At 42.5% G+C, this 27,587-nt stretch overlaps 1 protein-coding gene across 1 annotated transcript; it reads right to left on the bottom strand.

Moving 5' to 3' along the window:
• Window positions 1–148: 148 nt before the first annotated feature.
• Window positions 149–20,537, bottom strand: LOC121697491 (trichohyalin-like). The gene is made up of 13 exons (XM_042079033.1): window positions 20,115–20,537; window positions 13,263–13,292; window positions 11,838–12,170; window positions 10,971–10,982; window positions 10,722–10,730; window positions 10,024–10,032; window positions 7,727–7,750; window positions 7,465–7,524; window positions 4,583–4,803; window positions 4,366–4,414; window positions 3,429–3,482; window positions 621–1,482; window positions 149–518 (listed from the first exon to the last, which is right to left on the bottom strand). The coding sequence occupies exons 2-13, from the start codon at window positions 13,285–13,287 to the stop codon at window positions 149–151; spliced, it is 2,028 nt and encodes a 675-aa protein (XP_041934967.1). The 5' UTR covers window positions 13,288–13,292; window positions 20,115–20,537.
• Window positions 20,538–27,587: the final 7,050 nt, after the last annotated feature.

The following is a 27,587-nucleotide window of genomic DNA, read 5'->3' on the forward strand; positions in this document are numbered from 1 at the left end:
TGCTACTGGAAGCAACTGGAATCCATGCATTTCCACAGAATTATTTTTGGAGATGAGCTATGAGACAAAAGTTCACACTCGGTATCATGTTTCAACACACTTTAGGTCAACATCACACAGAACTTCTCCTTTAATGTTTCATTTGAAATCATGTTGTGCTGATGCCTGATTCCTTCAGTTTCAGTCTCATCCTCTCGATCTCTCTGTCTTTCTCATACAGCATGTCCTCCATCCTCCCGTTCTCTCTCTCCAGCTCTCGTTGTTCTAGCAGGAGCTTCTCTAGCTCTGTACTTTTCTCTCCAACACCTCTACTCTGTTTCAGATCATTAATAATCTTCTCTTTCACTCTGATATCCTGACGTAGATTTTCAATTTCTCTGCCCTTCTGCCTGATGAAGTCCTTTTTTAAACTGTTAAATTCTTCCTGTACTTCAGGCAGAATGACCTTCATGAGGATTCTCTGTGCTTCATCCCTGGCTTCTCTCTCATACCTCTCTGTCATCTCCTCCATCTCCTCTCTGTGTTTCTTCTCTATCTCACTCTTCTGTCTCTCAAACTCATCTTTTAGTCTCTCTTTCTCCATCTCTGCCATTCTCATTTTCTCCCTCTCCTCCTCCAGCTGCCTCTCCAGCTCTTTCCTCTTCTCCTCCTTTTCCTTCCTCAGTTCTTTCTCCAGCTCTGTTATTCTTCCCTCTAGTTCACTGATCTTTAACTCTTTTTCTTGTATTTCTCCCTTCATCTTGTTTAAAGATCTTTCCATTTCCTTCTTATGTTCACTCTTCATCTCTTTCTCCTTTCTCTCCATCAGTACCCTCCATTCCTTCTCTATCCTTCTCTCTATGGCTGTGCGCTGTCTCTCTGCGTCCTCGTAGGTCTCACTACTGTAGAATTTCTTTCTGTTTCCGGACACCATCTTGTCTATCTTCTCTAGCAGCTGTGTGATCTCAGTGTCATCAGGCCTGTCCTTTATGTTGAGTAGGTGATACCTGTTCTCACATTTCTCTACCAGCTGTCGGAGCTCCTGGCTCCCTGTCTGGAGCAACTCCTCCACTCTCTTCTCGCTCAGTCTCCCAGTATGGGTGAAGAGGATCAGTGTGTGTCCCCAACAGCCCTCCCAAAAAATGTCCTCCATTTTCTTCCGCATCCTCTTCTCCTCCCCTTCAGATGGCTTCATTGGCATCACCAGGAGGAAGGCGTGAGGTCCTGGGGCGGACAGACGGACACAACGCCCCACGTCCTCTCTCATGTCCTTCTCAGAGAGTCCACTGCAGAACCAGTCAGGAGTGTCCACCACGGTCACCCGCCTCCCAGCCACCTCCTCCTGTCTCTTCTCACTGTGCTGGGTCTCTGTGGATGTGTCTGTGCCCAGGATGATGTCTCCTGCTGCCCTCTTCCCAGATGTGCTCCCTCCCAGCAGCACCAGCCTCAGCTCAGACACAGCAGCAGACACTGGAAGGGCTGGGCCAGGACTATCTCTTCTAACTGTAAACACATCACAGTAAGCCATCACATAGTTACATCATATAGTCACAGTTAAGTCATCGCAGACAGTGTGATCATAACCAGTGATGCCAGTAACGCATTACTCTTTTTTGACCACTTTTTTCGGTAACCAGTAATCTAATGCGCTACTATTTCCAAACCAGTAATCAGATTAAAGTTACTTCTACTACAGATTCAAGTCACTGTCCGTTACTATTTTTGTCATTTTCCTTAGTAACAAGATATATTCTTTGCTTTCTTCTTGTCTCTGGTATTAATGTCATGTATGCTCAAGTTTTCAGCATGAGGACAACTCACGTGTAAAACCACGCAGCAACACAAACGTAAACAACAATGGAGGGAGGAGAGAGATGCGCATTTTAGCTATACAGTCACTATTTTGAGTTTGTGTCCGCTAAACATGACAACATTAAGGTACGTTGTACACTCTGTGCTGGCGACAAAGTGCTGTCTAGCTAGACACCCCAAGTCTCCTGAAGTTCTGGGAGTCTCCCGCATATTGAGAGCGAGCAAGCCAGACCGAGACTTCAAATTGTGTGCATATGAGTTTAGCGCGCACACGATGGAGAGGGAGAGAGTGAGGGGTGGTGCGTGTGTGCCTGAAGCACATCCAAGACAGAAAGCACCCTGGCCTGTTTTGCTAAATCAACCAATCAGTTTTCAGTGTAGGTGGGATTGCATTTTCACATCTTTCTACAAAAGTGTACCCTTGTCTCATAAGAGTCAACAAGTTCAATTTAAAGAGATGGTGGTCCAACGGCGGACCACAAGTGGAACGCCACCGGCGGTCCACTATCTACCAATCTGATTTTGCTATCTGGGTAGTTGCCAAGGCTACATGAAAAGCCCAAAACTACAAAATCTACATATTTTAGTATCACAATTTCTATCTATAGGCCTTCCTTATTTGGTGTACTGACTAGACATTATTGAACAAAAAACCGAATTTCAGTATCTAAGTAGAATAGAGATACCCTGAAATTACTTTTTTCAGGTTGGGATGTCTGCTATACATTGTTGAGATTACTGTTAAAATGCACTTCCAATAAAGTGAGTATTGGCAAAATCGGTTGTCATTTTTATGTTGAGGCGACGGGGGTGTTGTCGGCAGCTGCTGAAAAGTGACTAATAAAGTAATTTGTAGTTACTCTTCTAATCAAGTAATCAGTAAAGTAACTAAGTTACTTTTTAGAGGAGTAATCAGATTACTTTTTCAAGGTAATTGGAAAAACTGATCATAACATTACACCACAGTTCCATCAAACTCAGATATAACATCATGACAACCACAGCCAGCGAACTTTAACCTACATGTAAGTCTGTCATTTGCTTCTGACCGGTATTTTAGCAACTGAATGAATGAGTCTGACTCCGTAGATAATGGCAGCATATCCTCCACTACAAAATTTGTTTTCGCCAGTGATCATGTGTTTTAGAATGTCCTGATCGGGCCCTATATGTGATATCTAACAATATGTGATATCTAACAATATGTTGACTGGGGCTGTTGCATTCTGGGAAAAATGTAATGTAATGTAGTTGTACCAACCTAAGTGTGCCTTATTGACAATTTTTAATTTGTGCTAGTTGTGCCTACTTAAGTTATCCTTACTTAATCCTTAGATTAGTTGGTAGTTGGCATTTGATGATTTAACTTGAATATTTGAGTTCTTCACTGTCAAGTTGTCAGTCAAATGAAATTCACAGTCAGTCAGTCAGTTGACTAGACCAATCTTATTATATACCAGTTTTATGTCAACGTCATGAGGAATGGCAAAAACAGTTGTAAATTCCTATTTATTTCTAGATAATAATTTTCATTTCATGTTTTAATATAGCAATGTGAACAATAACAACTGAATTGAGGAAAAGTGACTCGAGGAAAAACATATGAGAAAGTAGAGCAGAGACCACTGATGACTTACAGTCTAGAGGCTCCTGGGCACTCCATCTTCTCCTGATGCGAGGAAGATCTGGATCTGGGAGCCCAACACAGAAACACAGACAGAGTAAGCTGTTGAACTACAGCAGTACAGCTATCTAGATTCACAAACTGGATACACTACTTTACGTAACAAAACCCCTTAATTTCACCCCTTCTACATGCCTTACTTACCTAAAAACATTCTATAATTAAATATGTTTTAAGTAGAATTGTGCATAGATTAAGGTTGATTGAGGAGAAAAGGCTACTAAAGTTACCCCTTACTTTTTTGATTTCCCCCCTTAATCAGGGAATCTCTGAATTAACTAAAAGAAGTTGTCCGCACACTGCAATCTCCCAGAATAACTAAATTTATTGAGTTAAAAACATAACGCACCGTTTCGACCCACCAGGGTCTTCATCGGGCATGAGTCGTTATGTTTTTAACTCAATACATTTTGTTATTCTAGGAGATTGCAGTGTGCGGACAACTACTCTTCTTTTCCTTGATAAGCCTTTTTTGTCCTGCACCTGGATTGTATGCACCTGGGATGTGCATACAATCACTTTGAAAATAATGCTTGAATTAACACCTTGAAATAAAATTAGGATATACTTATATTGTCCTTAATTACCCCTTAATCACAACTAATGAAGGGTACCCCTGGCTTGGCACCTTAAATGTAAGATTAAGGGGGTTCACACTCACACTTTGAAGTGTCGTTTTAAGCTCAAATTAAGGGCCTGTTTTACAAAGGAAGGACCACTTAATATTATTGAAGTGGTTTTGGCATGTGTTCAGGGGTAATTTAAGGTACATTTAAGTACATACATTTTTGTAGTGATAATGGGACCATTTCATACTTTTCATATTGTGTTGACATCTTGGTCACTAGACATGGTAGCACACAGGAATAGTTGTCTTATCTAGTACTCACCATCTCCATATATTTCCTTCAGCTCCAGCTGTGTGTCGCTTTCCTCCAGATGTTTATCTCTCTCCTCCAGCTGTTTATCTCTCTCCTCCAGTTGTTTATCTCTCTCCTCCAGCTGTTTATCTCTCTCCTCCAGCTGTTTATTTATCTCCTCCAGCTGTTTATCTCTCTCCTCCAGCTGTTTATTTCTCTCCTCCAGCTGTTTATCTCTCTCCTCCAGCTGTTTATCTCTCTCCTCCAGCTGTTTATCTCTCTCCTCCAGCTCCCTCTCTTCTTCCTGCAGTTGAGTTGTCAGGTCTTCATCTTCCAGCTGTTCATCTTCCTCCTGAAGTGTATTCTTGCCCTCTTCTAGTTGTTTCTCCTCTATTGGCTTCTTGCTCTTCTCCAATTGTCTGTTTCTCTTCATTAGCTCTTCAGTTGCCTTCCACCATGCAGGGGGAGCTGGTAGAAACATGATGTAACATTTGTGTAATATTTTCAGTAGTATTGACGTGTTTATTTTGATAAGACACACACTATATATATATTATTGGCACCTTGGGTAAAGTTGACTAAAAACAGTTGACTAAAAACAGTTTTAGTTGACTAAAAAATAATCTTTTGATGATTCATTGTGCTCTCACAATGAAAACAATGAGGAAAAATCTAACCTTGAAGGGAAGAAAAATTATTCTGAGAAAAAGGAAAATCTCATAAAGAAATAAATATGTTTTTTAACGAAAACACGTTGCTCACAATTATTGGCACCCCTAGAAAAATTGGTTACACTTTACTTGACAGTTTACTTGACAGTGTCAACATTTTTGTCATAACAAGTTAGGGCTAGGATTGGGGTTAGGGTTAGGTTTAGAGTTAGGGTTAGGGTTGGGGTTATAGGATTAGGGTTAGAGGTTAGGATTAGGATAGTTAGAGTGTCATGTCACTCTTATGTCGATATGTGAATATGAATAGACCTCTGAAGTTCGCCTACAAAGAAGTTGCCATCTTTGAGATATGGGGCCTCATTTATAAAACTATGCATAGATTCCTCCCTGAGACATTGCGTACGCCCAAAACTCAGAATCTACATACGCACAAAGTTATTCTGATTTCTAAAACTGTGCGGCACACAACTTTACGCAGGTGGCTGCTTATAAATACCCACCTGCGTTGAATTGTGCGTGTGTGCACGAGCGCCATGCTCCTCCCACCATTGTCATCCCACAATATCCCATAACAAATCAATGCAAAACAAATTTCATGAATATTCATGAATATTCTAACAGTTACACCGATCATTTTATTGGCGTTGAAATGATGGCGACATCACATCAATCTGGAGAAGGAAGTCAAAGTTGGCAGACAGCGATATAAGTATGACATTTGGCAAGTGTACCTATGTGAAATAAGTAGGCCTACCGACTGACATAGTTCTGTATTAAAATAAGTTAATAACTGTATCATATGTTTTGCCATGTGTTTGGGATCATCATATACAGTGCACCATAAGGTGCGTAGTATTAATATTTGTACTGAAACAAATAATCAAATGGCTAATAATGCGTAGGGCATTATTTTATATCAGCTGGGTTTCTGGTTGTCTCAGAATACCTTGCAGTCTAGTAATCTGTGTCCCAAATGAGAGAAAAGACGTAAGGTGAGTGTAGCGATGTTCAACGGTGTGCGTTTTAATAGAATACATGTTCTAGGAGACTTAGGGAAAAGGTTTTATGGCTTTTTATTATAGGCCTATATTTTGTTCACGAAAGCATTATCTCCTTACACATCCGTGGGCGTCAATGTCAGCAGAAGTCAACATGAAATAATTTGCATTAATTTGAATGAATTTCGCATGAAGTTACAATGTAAACATGAACTCTATTAAGGCTAGTAGTCACCACAAATAGCCTAGTATATTGGTAGATTGATTTAGGCTATATTAATACGATTAAGTAACATCAATATCAACATCTTACTAAATGAATTTACTGAAAACGTTTGCAGATTAGTGTAGACTTATTTGGCTGCAGCCTTGGCTACAAACCTCATAGCCTGCGATATGAATGAATGAGAGTGATCACAAAGGAAGTAACGTAATGAAATGTTGAAGTGTTGATCTTTTTTTATGCCCTTTGAACTTAATTTTGTGATTTCCCCATTAGATGTTGCTGATTTACATGCCTGAAAAACTTTGCATAAAATTAACGGATGGTCGAAAGGATGCGTAGAAATGTGCATCTTTTCCTGGATAGATTTTTTTAATAAATCCCGACTCTGGCGGGGAAAGGTGTGTATGCACATTTCAGCCTCGTTCATGCAACTTTTATGTGCGTAGTAGCCTTTATAAATGAGGCCCCTGGTATCATGCAATTTTTTACTATATGGGAAAATAACATGGGTTTTTTGAATTATCACATTAAACTCTAAAGTAAGTGTGAAATGTAGACGTTTTGTTCAACACACACTTTTGCCCTCTGCCTTTGAGGGGCTCCTGTGATCTTCTTCTAGATTTTTGCTACCCCAGAGCTAACTTGCAATGCAACTTGCCATAGGTAGTTAGCTTCAATTAACACCCGGATCTTCTTACATGGGCAAAGATGGCAGCTTTGGTTCTTTTTTGTAGGCAAACTTCAGAGGTCTATTGAACGTCGACTTGTAACCGGAGGGTTGCCGGTTCGAACCCCGACCAGTAGGCATGGCTGCCCCAAATAATTGTATGTAAGGCACCCAACCCCTCACTGCTCCCCGAGCGCCGCTGTTGTTGCAGGCAGCTCACTGCGCCGGGATTAGTGTGTGCTTCACCTCACTGGTGTGTTCACTGTGTGCTGAGTGTGTTTCACTAATTCACGGATTGGGATAAATGCAGAGAACAAATTTCCCTCATGGGATCAAAAGAGTATACTTATACTTATGCAGTTTTCAATCCCCCCCATAGTAGATCTCAACCAATCATCTACAGTCCGCATGGCAGATCTCAATCGTCTCTATTTGTTGCTCATGACTCAGCAGAACTCCACCAAGCATATGTACTCCTCACTCAAAGGGCTAAGATGCACCAATCATATCCTCTCCACTATCTCACTCAGCAATCTTTTTTTTTATTATCTCATCTGTTCCACTCACCCACAGACCGGACAGATTCATTAATTTTCTCCAATTCGTCAACAGTTATCTCCCTCCGCACTGTAATACCAGAGTAGAAAATATGGTTAAAAGAGATGATCACAAACACAGAGTTATGAGCATATATCAACCATTCTTACAAACACACACAAAGTTATGAGCATATATATTAACCATTCTAACGAAGAAATCTATTCTTAAAATCCATCTTTTAGTGTGTGTGTGTGTGTGTGTCAAACACAAACTCCGGCCTGGTACTTACATGTACGCTCCATACGGTCCTTCTCTAAAGAAACCACAAGCAGAGATGAGAGTGTGAATGAGGCCCAATAGAAACACATTAACACTAGCATGACATTCTTTTACACATTAGGGCTGTGACACACAAACCTGATGGCTGACCGTCGGCAGAAAAGCTGTCGGACTGATCAGTCGGCTCCCATCTCCCCGAGTCGGTCAAAAAAGCGCCGCGGAACACACCGACGTGACCGAAGTTATGAAGTGACGCAGACGCCAAGCGTACGTTCTGTGTGTGCGCGAGACGTAATACACAGCAGCCAATGGACTGAAATGGCACTAGTTTCGGACTTCTCTAATTAAGCAATAAGAACATATAAATGTAAATATATAATGTGTACTATTTTATTGTCATTGCTTGTGTGTGATGCCAATGAAACACTCTTTCGGACACGGAATAAATAATTTATTTTTGCCCGTTAACTGAGCTAGCTAACATTAGCAGTAAAGGAAAAGTGGTAACACTTTACTTGACGGGTGAGTTCATAACACATTCATAGCACCTGTCATAAACTGCACATAAGGCATTCATGACTGTTTCATGAGAGATGACTCAACATTCATACCAAACCTTTCATGAATGTGGAAGACAGACCAAACAACTTGTCAAAATAAAAGTCCAACAATCGCAAAGCGGCATTGCCGTTTTTGTTCCAAACCTCTTACCTGATCACGTCCCATCTGAGTCAGTGGGCTACTCCAGTGCCAAAAAGACAGAACATGGTCAAGCAAATCATTTTTGTTTCATAAAAATGTATTTGTTTTATGATGTAACCTTTGCAGATGATTTCTCATCTTTTGCTACTGGATACACAAATACGGGTCAGCTAAATGTAGGCTAGTTTACCTCCCAGTGTTAAACTCAGTGATTACGAATACTCCCAACTTGTATAGTAAAGTGACATTCGATGTAGACTCCATAAGATATTCATGAAATATTTACAAAGGCTGGAGAGAAGAACGGCAATGCTGCTTTGCGATTGTTGGACTTTTATTTTGACAAGTTGTCGTCGTTCTGTCTTCCACATTCATGAAAGGTTTGGTATGAATTTTGAGTCATGTCTCATGAAACAGTCATGAATGCTTTATGTGCAGTTTATGACAGCTGTAATGAATGTGTTATGAACTCACACGTCAAGTAAAGTGTTACAGGAAAAGTGAATGGGAATGTTCGCTAGCTGGGTAGCAAATAAGGACTTTGGTTAAACTTGTATATTGTTGCAAACTAACCTGAAATAACATATGTTCAAGCAACTGTGTGGTAGTCCACTAGTTCTAGCAAAAATATGTTAGGATAGTTTATCAAAATGGGTTCATACTGTAACTTACTTCGCTAATGGTCATAGACCTACAAATCTGAGATAATGGGCTAGCTAGTCAAGAGGTCTAGCACTCCACCAATCAGACTGGTCATTGAGGCTGACTGCTTTTGGCCGATAAGACATGTCAAATCAGCCAAAATGAACACTGACGCCGACTGACGACAGCACGGGACACACCGAACCGACTCGAGTCACCGACCTCGCCCGACTGTCCGACGACGTCCAACGGCCGATAATCGGGTTGGTGTGTCCGGGCCCTTACACCAACAGACAGGACCATAAGTGTCCATATCCAGTGTGTAGGTGGGTGTGTGCGTACATGTGTGTGTGTGAGATAGAGATGAGATCAGTAACAGACATGAGCACATCTGGAACACACACAGAGTATTGTGCATAGCATATTGTGTGTGTGTGTGTGTGTGTGTGTGCAGGGACACTGTTAAGGGGCTGAAGCTAGGCTACTTTGCACTTCTAAAGCACACTAGAATTTAATCAGGTGTGTGTGTGTGTGTGTGTTTATATTATCAAATAATGTAGTCAAAATTATATGTAAACTCTATGTTTGTTTAAATTGTAAATGAAACATGTCATTTTTGTAACGTGTGTCTGTCTGTCTATGTGTGTGTGTGTGTGTGAGAGAGAGAGAGAGAGATTGTGTGCACGTGTGTCTGCACACTGTGGAGGTGTGGTTCATGTATCTTCAGCTGGAAAGGGAATTTCAGTATGTGCATGAAAAATAGATATGTTTGTGTGTGTGTGTGTGTGTGTTTGTCTGCCAGTTTATCAGTTTCCGTATGCACTGTATGTGTTTTGTATCATGATGAATGTGTGAGTCCACTGCAGACTGTCAGTAACACATCATCTTACCAGGCCTGATGACCATGATGACCCCCTCCCTCCTAAAGAAACCCAAACACTCAAACTCCTCTCTGGTACTTACCAAATGGATCTAAAGAAACCAGAAGCAGAGATGAGATCATTAATGAGGTCCAATAGAAACACACTAACATGATATGAATTCACACCAACAGACATGACATGACAATATGGAGAACCCCTCCTTATCCAATATGTACATATGTGTTAGGGTGACCAGATGATGGGTGAAATTTGGGACGGGACCGTATAAGATAGGCTACATGAATTTCAGAACTCTACACCAAATTTAATTTTTCTTCAGATATTGAAATGTCTGCCATTAGGTAAACCAAGTAATACTAACATAAATCATTAAAATCATGAACTCAAATGTCATTATGAAAAACAAACACAATGACTGCTTATACTGTAACAGTGTGTGTTAGTCAGGCGTTTCCATAACACTTGCAACACTAATAGGCCTACATTATGCCAAAAAGATGTTTTAGTTATAAACGTAACTGTCGGTCATTTAAAAAACACAATGATTGTGTTGTTGTAGCTTTATGCCAAAAAGATGTTGTAGTTATAAACTCAACTGTCGGTCATTACAAACATATGACACTGTCTGGTCACCCTAATGTGTGTACGAGTGTGTGTCAGTGTATGTGTGTGACTCCATCCAATGCAAACTGTCAGTAACACATCATCTTACCAGGTCTGATGACCACCCTCCCTCCTAAAGAAACCCAAACACTCCAACTCCTCTCTGGTACTTACCATGCCAATCTAAAGAAACCAGAAGCAGAGATGAGATCATTAATGAGGCCCAATGGACACACACATCACATTACATGAGGACATACAGTGAGAATACTCATAATACAGTATGTATTTGTGTGTGTGTGTGTCATGATTTATGTGTGACACTGCAGACTGTGTATGTAACACATCATCTTACCAGGCCTGATGACCATGATGACCCCCCTCCCTCCTAAAGAAACCCAAACAGTCCTCTCTGGTACTTACCTCTTTTAGGCCCTAAAGACAGCAGAAGCAGAGATGAGATCATTAATGCGGCCCAATGGACACAGGCATTACATCACATGACATACAGTAAGAATGCCAATGATATAGTGTGTGTGTGTGTGTGTGTGTGAGTGTGTGTGGGGTGTGTGTGTGTGTTTGTGTTTGTTCATGCTTTCATCATGTTGCAACTGTGTGTGTGTGTGTGTGTTTGTGTGGCTTGATGGTCACACCGTCGACTTCAAGGCAACGCTGCCACTGTCTACTTCAAGGCACTTAATCTTAACCCAGACCCAGACCCTGACCAAGACCCTGACCCTGACCCAGACCCTTGGCTAACCCTAGTGCCCTCTAGGCAGCACTGCCTTGGAGTCAACAGTGGACTCGGCTGTATCACGAGTGATGATGAGTCTGCTTACAGAGCAGAGGTGGCAACCCTGACATCCTGGTGCCAGGACAACAACCTGCTGCTCAACGTCAGCAAAGCCAAGGAGTTGATTGTGGACTACAGGAGACCCACACACACACACACATACACACACAAAATACACCTTCTTAATTACTGCTTTTAATTGTACTCTTTTAAGTTGAACTGGCTCTTGAGCTTAAGAATTTCATTACTTATAATTAATTTTATAAGTACATGACAATAAAACTACTTGTACTTGAACTTGACTACAATATAACATGTGCTCTCCCTGGAGTGAAGGTGTTCAGTATGCAGTGAGTGTAATCAGGTTTAGTACACTACACTGCACTGCATGTGTGTGTGTGTGTGTGTGTGGTGTTCAGTATGCAGTGAGTGTAATCAGGTTTAGTGACATGAATGGCAGCACTGAACTCTTTACAGCAGTGAAACAGAAGACTTACGTCTGATCTCCAACCCGACTCTTGTCTCCTCCTGCTGTCCTTCACAGATGACCTGGCATGTGTACACTCCTTTATCATGTCCCCATGTGCAGCCCTTCAGTCTGAGAGACACATCTCCTCTCTGCAGCCCCTGGGGGTCCACACTCACTCTGCCCTCGTAGCCCCTCCCCTCTATCACATCACCATTCTTATACAGGTAAACAACGTCTGTCCACCTAAACCACCTGATCTCCATGGCAACAACACTGGTTTCAGGAGAGAGGTGACAGGGCAGTGTGACATCATCACCCTCATTACACTTCACAGGACGACCGGAGATGACCAGTTTAAAACCTGCAGGGGGAAACAGAGCGGTGTTCATTTTTTTTGCTTTTCACATTGTTGTTTAACGGACAATTATTAGACAGGAAGTAAAAAAATACTAGATATCAGTATTGCTCTCCAGGATTTACAGTGTAAAAAACAAGGAGCACAGAAAAACGGTACCTTTAAGGGGGCCGACGAAAAGGAAGGACAAGATAATAACAACATTCTACTGCACCAAGCCTGCCCCACCCCACCCCACCCCACCCCACCTCCCAAAAAGGCTGTCTGCTAGCACGCCAATGGAAAGGTCGTAAAGAGGTTAAAGGCATCCTACATTTACTTGAGTTATATTCAGAGGTGTACAAATCTGGATTACACTTTTGTTCCAACCATTCACTTAATTAGCTGATTCTAATTAGCTCAACTTTTAAGCCAGGTGGATCAGCTCATTAGTGAAATCACCTGTACTGTTTCTACTTTATACTTTGACACCTCTGCTTACTTTCACTTTCCTACTTGCTAGATGTGACTATAAATTCTGTCATATAGCGTGTTTCCATCCAACTTGCTAAATGTGACTATTACATCTGTCACAGCCTATACGTGCACAAGGCTGCCCTTTAGTCTTCATTTTCATTTTGCTTGTTGATATCGTTTTTATTATTTCATGACCACTAAACGTTTGATTCTTTTTAATGTTGTCATCAGTTAACTTCATTCAAATGCACTTGTGATTGAAGTATGAGTTCAGTTGTGAACGTTTGCAAATTGTGATAGGGGGTGGAGAAAGGCGCTGATTACCCAATGAGCTACAGTATGATAAATAGCACTTGTTTGCTTTCTGCGGTTTGGCCATGGCGCTCATAACGCGGCGTTCGCAAGTGGCCCTCTGTGGCCCTCTGTGCCCTTTGCAGTCTTTATAGCGTCTTGTTAGCACTTACATTTTGGACTGGTACTCTTACACAAGAACTCTTACACAAGAAGCACCACTATAGTGGACAGACGGACAGAAAGAAACACACAGACAGGTACACACACACACACATGCACGCGCACGTACACACACACACACACACACATACACACACACACACAGCCAAACCACAAGCTATTGCTTACCGTTGTCTGTGCCCCCAGTTGCCATTTTGCCTGTAATGAAAATATGAATGAATATCACTGTGTCATGTTCTCCAACATCATTATCAGTCTCCAGTAGCCAGTCATCACCGTCACCATCATCACCATCATCATCATGATCACCATCACCATCATCAATGCCACTTCTCTCTCTCTCTCTCTCTGTTTGTCCAGAGACTTTCTAATGAGGAGACACATCACTCAAAAAATCCTCCATAGAAATGCATGCCGTTGTCTACAAAAAACGCCGACATGTGAATACATTGAGCCAATCATGTGGTGTGATGTAAATACATTGAGCCAATCATATGATGTGTTGTGAAGACATCTTGCCAATCATGTGTTGTGAACTCGCTGCGTGAGCAAGATTGTTGTCGTGTAGCCTTGTGCACGTGCATTTCTGCTGAATAGGATGCCCGATGAGTGCCCAAAAAGCGTTGCTATATGGCCGCCGAGTGGAGGGATGTCACTATCTGTCATTAGCTGTCTTCCTTTGTTTACTTTTATGCCTGCCCTCTTGTGGCCCCTTTGTGTACTGCTTCTCCCATGTGCTTTTGTTTTTTCCCCCCATGAGTGTGTAATTGTTTGCCACCTGCCCCTGATGGGTCTGGCCTAACTGTTTGCTCGCTTCCCCTACTTACTCTGTGCTCTGTGTCAGATTGTCTGTCCAAGTCCTGTTCAGTAAGTTACTGCCAAGCTCCTCGTTTTGCCTTTTGGAATTTTTGTGAAGTTCTCTGTTTTTGGCCCTTTGAACTGCCTTTACTGCTGTGGACATTTGCTTATGCAGTCTTTTGAGTTTGTTTTTTTTCTGTTGACTTCTGAGCTTTTTCCCTTTGTTGGATTTTTGTCGTCCACGTGCGAAATAATAAAAGCACTGAAAGGAACTGCTATTGGGTCTCCCTGTCTGTACTATAACAAGGGACTTGCCTAAAAGGACTTTGGTTTGTCTCTCTCTACTCCCCCCTATAACCAGTACATGTTGGTCTCTAAATAATGAAGAGCAAACTGATTCTACCATAGAAATCATATATTTCCTGAAAGCTTACACCCTCAGGATGTGATGTGATATGACATGAGGTATGTCCCACCTTCTCATTACTGTGCAACCCATAATAATTAATTGGCTGTTGGAAAAAATGGGGTTTGGCTGACAACATGTAGCCCAGCAGCATAGGTGGAACAGATAAGACCTCATAAACCGTATATTATCTGAAAGCTTATACCCTCAGGATTCAAACTAAAAACATTTTAACATGTCCCACCCCACTCTTGCTTTATTTATTTTAAAGCCCATGTACAGTATATTATGTTGGAAAACAAATTCTAAAACATAAGTTGGGACAGCTCACCCTCCTGTGGTCACAGGCCCAAAGGTAATGGCTGCACTGCACATCCTTATTGATAATACCCAGTGCAATATACAGTTGTTACGGCATGCCGCTCTGGGTGTTTATGAGCCTTATTAACTCCTCCCACTGTCGTGCCAGGGTGCATGTTTCCCTATCTGTTGCCCAGGTGTGCCTGATTGGGAGCGATACTGAAGGCCTGCTCAGTCTGCCCAGGTGTGCCTGATTGGGAGGGACACTTCACTCCTCCTCCCAGATTGGCTTTGATTTGGTTTCTTTACTGTTTCCCCCGAGACTGACTGAGTTGCACTACACTTTTTATATTTATTCCCTAAACCTTAGTCTCTGTTAACTTCTTTATTTAATAAATTCATTTATTATTATTTCAAATCTGCGTTTGGTCTCCTCGTCAATGTACGTACGTGAGCCAGTATGTTACACAGTACATTGGTAGCAAAGTGATGGGCAGTGTGGGACATGTCTTAACTTATTTCATGATATCCTGAGGTAATATGCTTTCAGAAACGGTATGGTTTAGGGGACGGAGAGGATACTTTTTCCTTTGTGGCACAGGCCTGTGTGTAATTGTTGAGAATTTATTTCCTAGAAAGAGAATTAATTTAGAACAGATGAGTTAAAAGAACAGTTAAAAGCAACATTAATAAGTTAGTAAATTCATAAGTTAGTGTTAAGATTAACAGTTCATGTGTCAGATATATGATTAGATTAAAAGAGACTGTAGGTCAGTTAATTTGGGAATATACATAGGAAACGGACTTGAAATGGACTTCATTACCCATGGGACATTGTGCGTGTTACGTGATACACGCTGTGATTCTTAAGGTCGTGCGGCAGCCATGTTTAAGGTTTTGTTAAGGATGCAGGCAACAGGCCAAGGCCAGGCTGTTCAAGCCAACCACTCGCTGTAAATATGTTAAGTTTTTCAAGTTATTAAACGTTTGAAACGGAATGACGTCTCACTTCATTATTTTAGTCGCCAGCAAGATTAGTTAGAACATTTTGGTGCCGAAACCAAATGTAGAACGAGATGTCTGACGACAATACTGAAGAGAGACCACTCGCAGTGGAGCTTGGAGAAAGGGCGAGAAAGAAACGCCGGACGATTCGGAGCTCCGCTACGCGACTGATAAACCAAATCGACATTGAATTGCGAAAGGAAGCTGAACAGAGGGATGTCAACCGTGTGCGGGACATATTAGCAGTATTGTCTGTAAAGGAGGAAAGCTTGCGCGAGCTTGACAAGACAGTGGAGGAACACACTCCACTGGAAGATGTGGAGGCGGAGACCGAACTCGCAGAAGATTACAGAGACCGCCTCATTGAGGTAAAGACGCGTGCTCACCGAGTGATCAGCGAGCGTGTAAGTAATCCCTCTCCCACTCGTCAAAGTGATGCTAGTAATGCAAACAAACAGACAATGAGACTGCCAAAGTTACAAATTGACAAATTCAACGGAGATGTAAGCACATGGCAGGAATTTTGGAGCCAGTATGAGACTGCTATTCATAACAACAGTGCACTCTGCAAGAAAGAAAAGTTTACCTACCTGAAAACTTATCTTACTGGAACAGCTGCAAAGTCAGTAGCAGGGCTCACACTGTCAGACAGTAATTATGATGCTGCAATCGATTTACTCCAAAAAAGATTTGGAAGGAAAGATCTCATTGTAAATGCTCACATGTCAAAGCTACTGAATCTCACTCCTGTAAAGAAATCCTCTGACGTCACTGCCTTAAGACAGTTGTATGATGAATGTGAAGTTCAAACCAGAAGCTTAGAATCATTAGGAGTGGTATCAGACACCTATGGTGGAATGTTATGCCCAATATTGCTCCAGATAATGCCAGATGACATGGCTCTTGAATACAGCCGTCAAAGAGGTGACAATGATGAGTGGAAAGTGGCAAATGTGCTTAAATTCCTTCAGACGGAGGTTCAGACACGAGAGAGAACTGTACAAATGATGAAGTCATTTAATCATAGAGAAAATCAGTTCACGAACAAACTAAGCAGCAAATCATACTCAGCTATTGACATGAAAGTAAAGAAACCAAACATGACATCTGCAGCTGCGCTACACGTTACTGAACAGAAAGTAAACAATTGCTTGTTCTGTGATGGTGCTGAACACAAATCAGAGAAATGTCCAGACCATGATGTGCCAGCACGCAAAGAAAAGCTGAAGAAACTAGGCAGGTGCTTTGTGTGTCTAGGGTCTAAACACATTGCCAAGTTCTGCAAGACGAAGGGCGTGTCATGTGCCACATGTGGTGGCAGGCATCATGCAGCCGTTTGTGAGAAAATTCTGGCACCCCCACCTGATGTGTCGACCAACACAGACACACTCATAACCTCAGTAATTCCCCAAGCAGAGAACACAGTGTTGCTACAAACCGCCAAGGCATGGGCCATAGGGCCCACAAGCAGGAAGATGGTCCGCTGCTTGCTAGATGGAGGCAGTCAGGGGAGTTTCGTGCATGAGAATGTAGTGAAGGAACTACAGCTACCTGTTACCAGACAAGGAACGATTACACTTCACACATTCGGCTCCTCTACTCCAACGACGGTGAGTCGCAACATAGTGAAGCTCAGCTTGGAGAATGTATGGGATAAGCAGCAGTAAATTAAAATAGAAGCTGTTGTGACCCCACAAGTGTGCACAGCACTGATGAAGGTTTCAGGTGAACACATACATAAAGAGATGAAAAGAAGGGGTCTTCAATTAGCTGACTGTGATGGAGATCACAGACCTGAACTTTCTGTGCTAATTGGCTCCGATTATTACTGGCAGATAGTGTCAGGCCGAGTTGAAAGACTGACCAAGAGCCTAGTGGCACTAGAGAGCACATTTGGATGGGCAGTGCAAGGCCCAATGGCAGTGTCCAGCATGACTGAGTCAACATGCATGAACATACTGCTCAGCAACGATGCACAGATGGACAAACAACTGCATGCGTTCTGGGAGCTCGAGTCCCTGGGCATCATAAGTGAGAAGCCTGAGAGCCCAGAGGATCTGGAAGCATTGCAGCGGTTTGAAGAAACCTCCATTCTCAAGGACGGGCGTTACCAAGTGGAGTTGCCATGGCGACAAGATCATCCTCCACTTCAAGACAACTACCGCATAGCTAAAAGGAGACTGGAGAGTTTGAAAAAGAAACTAAGCAAAGATGTCACACTGTACAGCAGATACAATGAAGTCGTGGAAGACTACTTAAAGCAAGGAATGGCTGAGGATGTGCCAAAGGAGCATCACTGCAAGACAGTCAGACATACTACTTACCCCATCATGCTGTACTGAGGGAAGACAAGGCGACAACAAAACTGCGTGTCGTATTTGATGCTTCATCTCACGAAGATGGAAGTCCCTCACTGAACGACTGTCTCTTAACCGGTCCCAATCTGAATCCAGATCTGATGAGTGTCTTGATCAAGTTTAGACTGCATGAAGTTGCTTATATGGCAGACATCAAGAAAGCATTTCTGCAGATTTCACTCACAGAAAGAGATCGGGACGCCGTGAGATTCCTGTGGTTCACAGGTCCACCCACACAGGAGAAGGAGATGAAGCTGCGCATGCTCAGAATGACGAGGGTGGTGTTTGGAGCTTCGTCAAGCCCATTCCTACTCGCAGCTACCATTAGGAAGCATCTGAGACAGTACGAATCAGAACACCCAAAGGTGGTAGAAATCATCAGTAGCTCACTGTATGTCGATGACTTCATTTCAAGTTCAAGTGAGGTGACAGAGGCCTATACAGTGGCAAAAAAGGCCAAGAACATAATGTCTGAAGCAGGCATGGAGCTATGTAAATGGATGACAAACTCTTCTGAGCTCAAGGAAAAATGGCAGGAGAGCTCGATGCATCGCGCTGCTCAACTAGAACCACATGGGTCCATTCTGAAAGTGCTGGGCTTGGTGTGGAGACCGGCCACTGATGACTTCGTGTTCGACCTCAGAGGGCTGCTAAATATCCTGAAGGAGAGAGAAAACACAAAACGCAGTGTTCTGCAGTCTTCTGCCCGAATCTTTGACCCATTAGGATTTTTGACACCATTTACAATCAGGATCAAGTGCACGAGGAGCTGCCATCCGATCTGACAAAGAAGTGGCAACAGTGGTGTTCGGAGCTCCCTCAACTGCACGAGGTGTCAATCCCACGATGGTACAAAACGCATAGCGCACAGCAGAACATCCCAGAGCTAAAGTTGCATGTATTCTGTGATTCGAGCGAGAAAGCTTACAGTGCAGTCGCTTACATCGAAGGAGAAACAAGGGAAGGAGAAGTGACCATAAGCCTGGTCGCATCCAAGTTCAGAGTGGCGCCTCTTAAAAGAATGACCCTGCCACGCCTGGAGCTGATGGGTGCTGTGATAGCAGCCAGGTTGGGGAACACACTCATGAAAGTGCTGCAGCTAGACAAGACACAACTCAGACTGTGGACAGATTCAATGATCGTTCTGCAGCCCAGCAAACACAAATACACAGAGATGGTGGTGCAGAATCAACATGAGCAAATATGCCATGCAGGTGTACAAGACACTTTAGTGCAGACCAGAGAGAAATATTGGATTCTTAAAGCACGGCAGGTAGTGAAGAAGGTTGTGTCTGGATGTGTACTTTGCAGGAAATTCAAAGCAAAGCCTGGACAACAGACCGTTGCACCGTTGCCAAGGGACAGAATAACAGAATCACCACCGTTCGAAGTTACTGGCGTGGATTTCGCTGGGCCACTCTATGTGAAGATCCAGAGCTCAATGACAAAGGCGTACATAGCACTGTTCACGTGTGCTGTAACCAGAGCAGTCCACTTAGAGTTTGTCTCAGACATGTCCACGGAGCACTTCTTACTAGCCCTAAAACGATTCATCTCCAGAAGAGGGTTATGTAAGGTGATCTATTCAGATAATGCCAAGACGTTCAAAAGAGCAGATCAAGATCTGAAGGAGCTCTGGCAACGAATCAAAGATCCACAACTACGAGAGTTCTTCTCAGAGAAGGGCATCACCTGGCGGTTCATCGCTAAAAGAGCAGCCTGGTGGGGCGGATTCTGGACTCTCTCAAAATCGTTTCAGTGGTTTATCAACTCGTAACAGGGTGAACGGCACTTCTGCATTCGCTTTGCGGCCCTCTATTGGCTATACAGTAACTTGTTACGTTGGCTATAACTTGTAACATATCACATAATATGTAAGTTTGCCAGATCAGGTAGATCTGTAGTTCGAGGGATTGAGACATAACTACAAATTTGACTTGCATCTGATGTCGCAATACATCATACTTTCATAAAATCATGCAACTTTATACCTTCTCTGTGGACATTGTTATTTGCAAAGCTGGTGGTGGATAAACAAATAGCAGAGGAAAAGTTGCTTTAAGAGTTTATGTGCCATTTATATGGTGATATGCCTTGTAAATGATCCATTCCTATTTAATAAACAATCTCTGCTCATCACAAAGTAGGTCTTACCTCACGGTCTAGTGCTTCAGTTGTGAGAGTGAAGTTACGTTTCCTCTGCTACTTAGAGTCTCAAACACACCACATACACATGGGCTGTTTCATCTGCAGACTGGACACTGCTTCGTTAGACAGGCTTCACACACACTGTGACTCCATGACAAGAGAACAGGAATCCTGAGTGCTGAGTCTCTGGATTAGTCCTGTTCTCTCAGTAGTGCTGGAATCCTGAGAGCTGAGTCCCTGGATTAGTCCTGTTCTCTCAGTAGTGCTGGAATCCTGAGTGCTGAGTCTCTGGATTAGTCCTGTTCTTTCAGTCCTCAACGGTTCTTACCACCAGAATCAGTGTAGTACAGGTACATAACCTAAAGAACTGTTCTAACGGAAATTGTATGCACCAGAATCAAATATAACTCTGATCTGATCTGAACAAGAAGCATATGACCACAGAGGAAAGTCCAATTGAGCTCTGATTCATGTTTATGGTGTTATTGCTTTTAAACATTAACTACATCTGGGATGGGCCATATCTTGGCTTTTGAATGAGTGTGTGAAGTACTGTCGCAGAGGTACAGAGGCTAGAATATAGTTTTTTTCTTTCTACCGGGTTACAAACATCTAACCCATTTCAGCCCTCTACTTGAGAAACACAACTCAGCCCTAGCACAAGGTCTTGTGAAGCTGTGTGTAAAAGTAGATCAATGTAGAAGAAAAGATGAGTGGTTTACACAATTATTTGTAAAGGGATTTGCATTTTGCAAAATTGGACTTTTGATTACCCAAAATCCATACTGACAATGAAATACTTACTGTATATTAACCCCTTGGTATAGAAGCATAATCATGGTTTCAAATGAAAGGTACTGTAACATTCTGACGGTTTTGTTGGTATTTGGATTGTATGTCAATGGTTCTGATATAGAATGATTACACGAAATATGGAATAATAACACAAAAGTGTCTATTTTTTGCATTTCTGTTGTTGGTTCAATGGGTGTGTATAAGATGGACTATACATCTGCATAACTAATATTGGATAAAACAACATGAATATTCTATTTCTATGGATTCTTGTGGATATTTGAAGAACTGATATCCTGCAAGGATATACACTATGGCTAGAAGGTAGGGAAGCACAAAAGGTGGAGGTGGGGGTTGGGGCATGTCTTATTAAATTTAACAGCACTATACAGATTGTACATGAAAAAGGTTGTCATGTATGGATCCCCAAATGTCTAAGCTTTCAAATTATGGATAATATTACTATGCTACATAGCAATGTGGTGCATACAATTGATTTAGAATGTTGGGGGGAGGTGGGGGAGGGGGTAAGCATGCTGTGGATGGCACACTGTCTCAACAGCCTGGCTTGTAAACTGCAGAATACATTTATGTAATTCCTCTATCCAACAGCAGAGGGCAGCAGGGGATTCAGAGGGATTTGTGGAAAGCCCGGTCATTGTTGTGGTGTCTAAACTGGGATATGTTTTTGTCAAGATACCATCAGTGTGGTAGTGTTGAATATACCATTTTATTTTCAATGTACAGTTAAAAAAAAGCCCTAACCAGTAGGCCACGACTGCCCAGAGGGAAAAGGGTAGTTGACAGTATGACAGTCACTGACATGCAATCTAGATACAAACAAGAAACACCAGAGGGTTAGCTTTTTATGTGACACCAAGATTATGCACTTTGGGTAAAAAAGTCAGTAGTTCTGCAAACAGCTCCCAGATAACAGGCTGGACCAGAAGAACAGAAAGCATGTTATGTCAAGAAAGCAATATGTTTTGATATACTGTACCACCAAACAGTAAGCAATAGTTCAGAGTTTCAGCTAAGGAAACAGGATTTGTATACAGTGATTTATGATGACTAGTTAGCTCTTCAAAACAGTATTTTATTTGTTTATTTGTATGGCACCTGTGCTCTTCAATTGTGTTGAGTTGTGTTTGAACACTTGGCGGCATGTGTTAGTTTAGAGACAGGCTAATGCCTTGGTCCTGAGACCAACCTCAAGTCAGAGGTGTTGATCATTTTAATATCTTGTCAGCCTCCTGTGAAAGGTCTTCTGGGGTCTGGTGCATGTATATGGTTTTGTGGACACGTTCTTTGGGGCTAAACAGCAGGTTCAATTCTGCAACATTATGTTATCAGCATTTTTATGTGCTCAAACTAATTTGATTCACGTTGTTTTGTACCATCTGCCTAGCTTGGAAAATCCAGACCCTGATAATCTAGAAATATTAAGGGTCTGGCAAAGAGCAATGTAATGGCCCAACTCGAGGGGCGGCAACAAGCAATCATTTAAAAATCTCACTGCACGCAATTGGATAACACTAGACCATGTTTACTCTGAATGATTTCGGACTTTGACGCAATCGGATAACATTACGACCTATGTGTACTGTCCTCCAACGTTGCAGCGCTGTCTTCAGCAGTTTAGCTGGTTCCCCGGAATGTTGGCGTAAAAGTAACGTGCATCATTGCTCTTTGCCAGAGTGTCAAAATTCCACTAAATAAGGATACAAGGAAGTTTATTGTCACATGCATATAGTTACTGGATGTAAGAAATGCAGTGAAATTATGTCTGGTGTCAGCCTATTTGTGCATTTATGGGGGGGGGATGCAGTAGAAGAGGGGTTTAGTAGATTAAGTGGCAAGGGCTGCATAAGAAAGGTGGGGGAGGATTGGGATTGGGGGAGGGGGGCACCAACAAGGAGCACCCAAGAGCAACAGGGGCAAGGAAAAACTCCCTTACCAAGGAAGAAATCTTGGGCAGATCCACGGCTCAAGGGGCTAGAAAGGCTAGGAAATCAAGGACATGGGTAGATAGATGGAGGAGAAATCAAAAATAATAAATAAAAAGTTCTATGGAGATGTGCAAAAGTTGGAGAACGTCAGAGATGTGTGTGTGTGTGTGTGTTTTTTTTTTTGACGTGTGATGAATAAGAAAATAAATAAAAGGTCTGTAGCATAGGGAGAGGGATGTAAAGTGCTAAAAGTCATTGTAGGTGTGTGTGTGTGGGGGGGGGGGTCATGAGTGCTGAGGAGTGAATGAGTGCAAAGTCAGTATAGTGTGAGTTCAGAGTTCGGATGGCCTGGGGATAAAAACTTCTCCTGAGTCTCTCAGTTCTGGCTTTGTGACTACATAGGCGTCTTCTTGATTTCAGCGGTAGGAATAATCCATTGTTAGGATGAGAAGAGTCCTTCAGAATCTTTTGGGCTCTTAGGAGTACTCTTCTGGAATAGATATCTTGTAGAGCAGGGAGTTGAGTTCTTATAGTACATTCAGCTGAGCGCACTACTCTCTGCAGAGTACTACGATCTCTAACTGTGGAGTTCCCATACCAGGTGATGATGCTACCAGTTAGAACACTCTCAACCGCTGAAGTGTAGAAGGCCTTCATGATGGATGTAGAAACTTTGAATTTCCTTAGCTGACGAAGGAAGTAGAGTCGTTGTCTGGACTTCTTCAGAACATATTGAGTGTTAACAGTCCATGTTAAGTCTTCAGTAATGTGGACACCAAGGTATTTAAAACTTGACTCTCTCTACAGGTTGCCCGCTGATCATTAGTGGGGTGTAACTGTAGTTCTGCTGCTGCCTTCTGTAATCCACTACCATTTCATTGGTTTTATTGACATTCAGTGTCAAGCTGTTAGATTGACACCACTGTGCCACCTCATCAACCTGATCCAAGTAGAGCTGTTCATTGTTGTTACTAATCAGGCCCAAGATCACTGTGTCATCTGCAAACTTGATGATGGAGGTATGACTACTGTTGGCTTTGCAGTCATGTGTGTAGATGTTGTACAGCAGTGGACTCAAAACACAGCCTTGGGGAGCACCAGTGCTGATGGTTAATGTGTCAGATGTCAGACCCCCCACTCTAACCACTTTTGAACGGTTGGTGAGAAAGTCAAATATCCAGTGACACAGGGTGGTGTTCAGTCCTAAGGCCTTCATCTTTGTGACCAAGGTGAGAGGTACTATCGTGTTGAATGCTGAACTAAAGTCAATGAACAGCATCCTCACATAATTCCCATTCCCCTCCTCCAGGTGAGTTAAGGTGGTGTGCATGAGGTTTGAGATGGCATCCTCTGTAGACCTGTTGGCTCTGTAAGCAAATTGGAGGGGGTCGAAGGAGGCAGGGAGGGATGAGCAGATGATGTTTTTTCACAAGCTTCTCAAAACACTTCATCACTGTAGACGTCTCATTGTGCTCTCGCGAGAACTCTGGATTTCCAGGGTACCATCTGCCTGCCTCCGCAAGTCACGATTTTTCAATAAAAAAAACGATGTAATCACACAGAAATTACATTTATGATATAAATTAGTGAGGAGAAATTGATTGTGTGGAAATATATTATTTGACATTTTTTTTTTCTTATTTTCATGGGAGCACCTGCCTCCCCTGCCCACATGTCACTGGCCTGAATGGAGTGAGGGCTTCATGTCATCATGTCATATTAACGTAAATCACTTCAGTTTATCTTGGCCCACTGCTAAAGGAGTATCAAACATAATAGGGTCATTCCATGTCAATTCAACCAGGGCCCACGCACTTAGGTCTCAAAAAAATCTGACCTATGTTACCCAGGAGACACACTGTAAAATTACTCTTATGTAAGATCAATACTTTCCAAGATACAGCCAGTTTTACGGGGGGAGGGGGGTGTCGATTTTGTTTAGCTTTTTTTTTTGTCAAAGTTCACAAGCCCATAGCGCATGAACTAAACCATGTAGGAGGCTCAAATTTTGCATGCCGGTACATAAATAGGAATAGTATGTAGCAACATTTTCACATTTGGTCTGGATGATCCTGCATGGTCATAGCTGTCCCTCAAAATTGATTAAAATTAAATATTGGAGTTTTTGGCTGGGCTCTGTTCAGGCCTTCAGAAGACATTTTTGTACTCAACATAGGCACAACCGTGGCTGAACACGCTCCTATACATGTTTCCACCACTCAGTCTGATATATCCAACTCTCCAGAGTAAGAGAAAACAGACTTTCTTCTCCTAGTGGCCCCAAATTGGCCAGGGAGACTGGTTAGTGGAGATCAATTAGATGTTAGTCTGGCCTTTCCCTCTATGTGGAGACCTACTGTCTCAAGCCCGCGGGCAAATACTGCACCCGAACACCTTGCGCGCTGGGTCCAGCTCGGGAAAGGGTAAACCTGAACTCCTACTCAAGATCAAGGTGCTAGAGCCCCAGTGGTGTAGTCTACTTTTATGAGGTGGGCATACTGTATATTTTGGCCAGTAATGGGCTCAGTGGTTACCAAACTAGGGGTCGGGACTCGACCCCTCGGGACCAATATTAAGGGACAAAAATGTTTGTGGGGGTCGCAGATTTGCACTTACCTGCCCCTTGCATGCGTGAGGGACAGCATAAATTCACTTTCAAAACCAATAGTAAATAATCATCAAATACCCTCTCCAGCTCTTGAAGTTCCTGCTTGCTCCTGCTGGTCCACCATCTCAGTGTCAAGGTCCCCTCCAGCTCCCCTTGCACCTTGTTGCTGACTGCCACTGCGATCTAGAGAAAACAATGAACAACTCTGTTTCATATGAGTTCAGATGCAAAGCCCTCTAAAAGCTATGACAAAAATAGGCCAATTTTAAGTTTCATTTTTAAGCATTTTCATCTATGACAATCAAAAATGTTACTATCAAGTAGGCCTACAACAAGTCAAGCCCAAACAAAATTAGATTAGCTGATTTTTAAATGTCGGTCAATAGAAATATAGCCTGTTTTGTAAACTCATCACATGCACTAAAGGTTTTTGCATCTGGCATTATATCGCAGTAACAGTGTGGTAGATAATGTTATTACCCATAAGTACAGATAATATATCTCCCCATCCATGCATACCATGGAGATAGCATGGTTCTGGCTAGTAAATAAAGTTCATGATAGATACTTAATCCAGACAGCCACAGTACACATCATGTAGACCGTTTACAGACAGACATGGCGATTAGGAGTTATTCCCAAAGAAGAATCCCAGATAAACAAACGTCCAGAAATTAAAACTAAGTAGGGTAACGTGGATCAGAGTACGTTAGCTTGCTAGTATTGAGAGAAGAACGAAAGCTAGACTACAGCATGACTAGCCTGTGTTATTACCGTGTTATGTCCACAAATTAAACAACCTAGAAGGGTAACTTGGTAGCCATACAAGTCTCACAAAAAGCGTGAATGATGTTTTTGACTCTTAACTTACCTTCGGAAATGTCAGGTCGGGCAACCTTATTAAAAAAGTTCCGAAGGTCTTGCTGTCCTTTGCGCCTGGCCATCCTCGTCGTCCCCAACTAAAAACCTGGAACGCTGCTGTGTTGCTGCTTTAACCTGGCAGCTCGGGGTCGGGGGGAAGGCTGATTGATGCTGACAATATGTGATACCGGTTAAACATGGCGGTGATCTGACATTCAGCCATTCGTCCCCATAGAAAGCAGTGCCAGTGGTCAATGCTGGAAAACAACTGACGGAGAATGCATGGGAGATTGACTGCCGCAATCTCCGAATGAATATTGTAAAGTGTAATATCGTTGTGTTGTTAAATTACAAGGCTTCCATGAGAAGTGGCCGTTGATGAAACGTGGCTGTGCTACTCTAAATATTGAAAAATGAATTTTAAGTGGGTATGCTGAACATTATAGGTGGGTATACTGAAATAACCAAAATTTTGAGGTGGGTATACGGCGTATACCTGCATTCTTTGTAGACTACACCCCTGTAGAGCCCTATCTGCATTCACACTTAAAGGGAAACTTGGCAGGATTTCCCCCTCTGCTGGAGAAATTGTGCATTATGCTATTTCAAACTGTGGAAAAAGGTAATGATAAAGCACATGGATTTGTTTACAAGCTAGCAAAACGGTTAGCATAAGTTCGGTAGACAATGTGGATGTTACAAGGTAAGAAACACGATTTAAAACAAGTTTCTTGTTTCTCACTTCTCTTTCCGGGACGGTAGTCTCAATGTTGCAAGGTTGGTTTTCCGCCTGGGGACGCTAGGGGCAGCGGGAAAAGTCACCATTTTCACCGGAACAGGTCATTTAACCATCCAAATGATTTCTAAACGGGTTTATTACGTTGAAATAGTTGCCAAGTTCCCCTTTAACGATGGGTTTGCAGCACAATCACAAGGCACTCTGTCACAGAGACACCGACATCAAACATAATCACACCAGTCATACTCGTGCACAGTGACGGACTGGGGTCAAAAAGCGGCCCTGGGATTTGCACCACACACGGCGCTAACCTGCTCTGTAGCATGCAGATAGGATTTGCAACACACACAGCGTTAACCTGCTCTGTAGCACGCAGATAGAATTTGCACCACACACAGCGCTAACCTACTACCATGCCGACAGAAGGCCACTGTCACCAGTATTCTGAGTGGCCCATTTGACGAGCGGCATTTCTGGCATGTGCCCAAGATCCAGACGGCCAGTACATCACTGCTCATGCATACCAG

Source organism: Alosa sapidissima, chromosome 2 (genome assembly GCF_018492685.1).
Source record: "Alosa sapidissima isolate fAloSap1 chromosome 2, fAloSap1.pri, whole genome shotgun sequence".
Taxonomy (NCBI): Eukaryota; Metazoa; Chordata; class Actinopteri; order Clupeiformes; family Clupeidae; genus Alosa; species Alosa sapidissima.

What these genes read in the sequence shown, in the direction of transcription:
- LOC121697491 (XM_042079033.1), bottom strand. Translation starts at nt 13,287, where the DNA reads ATGGCAACTGGGGGCACAGACAACG. An exon ending in TGAATCTGTCCGGTCTGTGG is followed by an intron (nt 4,804 to 7,464) that starts GTGAGTGGAACA and finishes TGTTTCTACCAG; the next exon opens with CTCCCCCTGCATGGTGGAAG. An exon ending in TGGAGGAGAGAGATAAACAG is followed by an intron (nt 4,415 to 4,582) that starts CTGGAGGAGAGA and finishes AGAGATAAACAT; the next exon opens with CTGGAGGAAAGCGACACACA.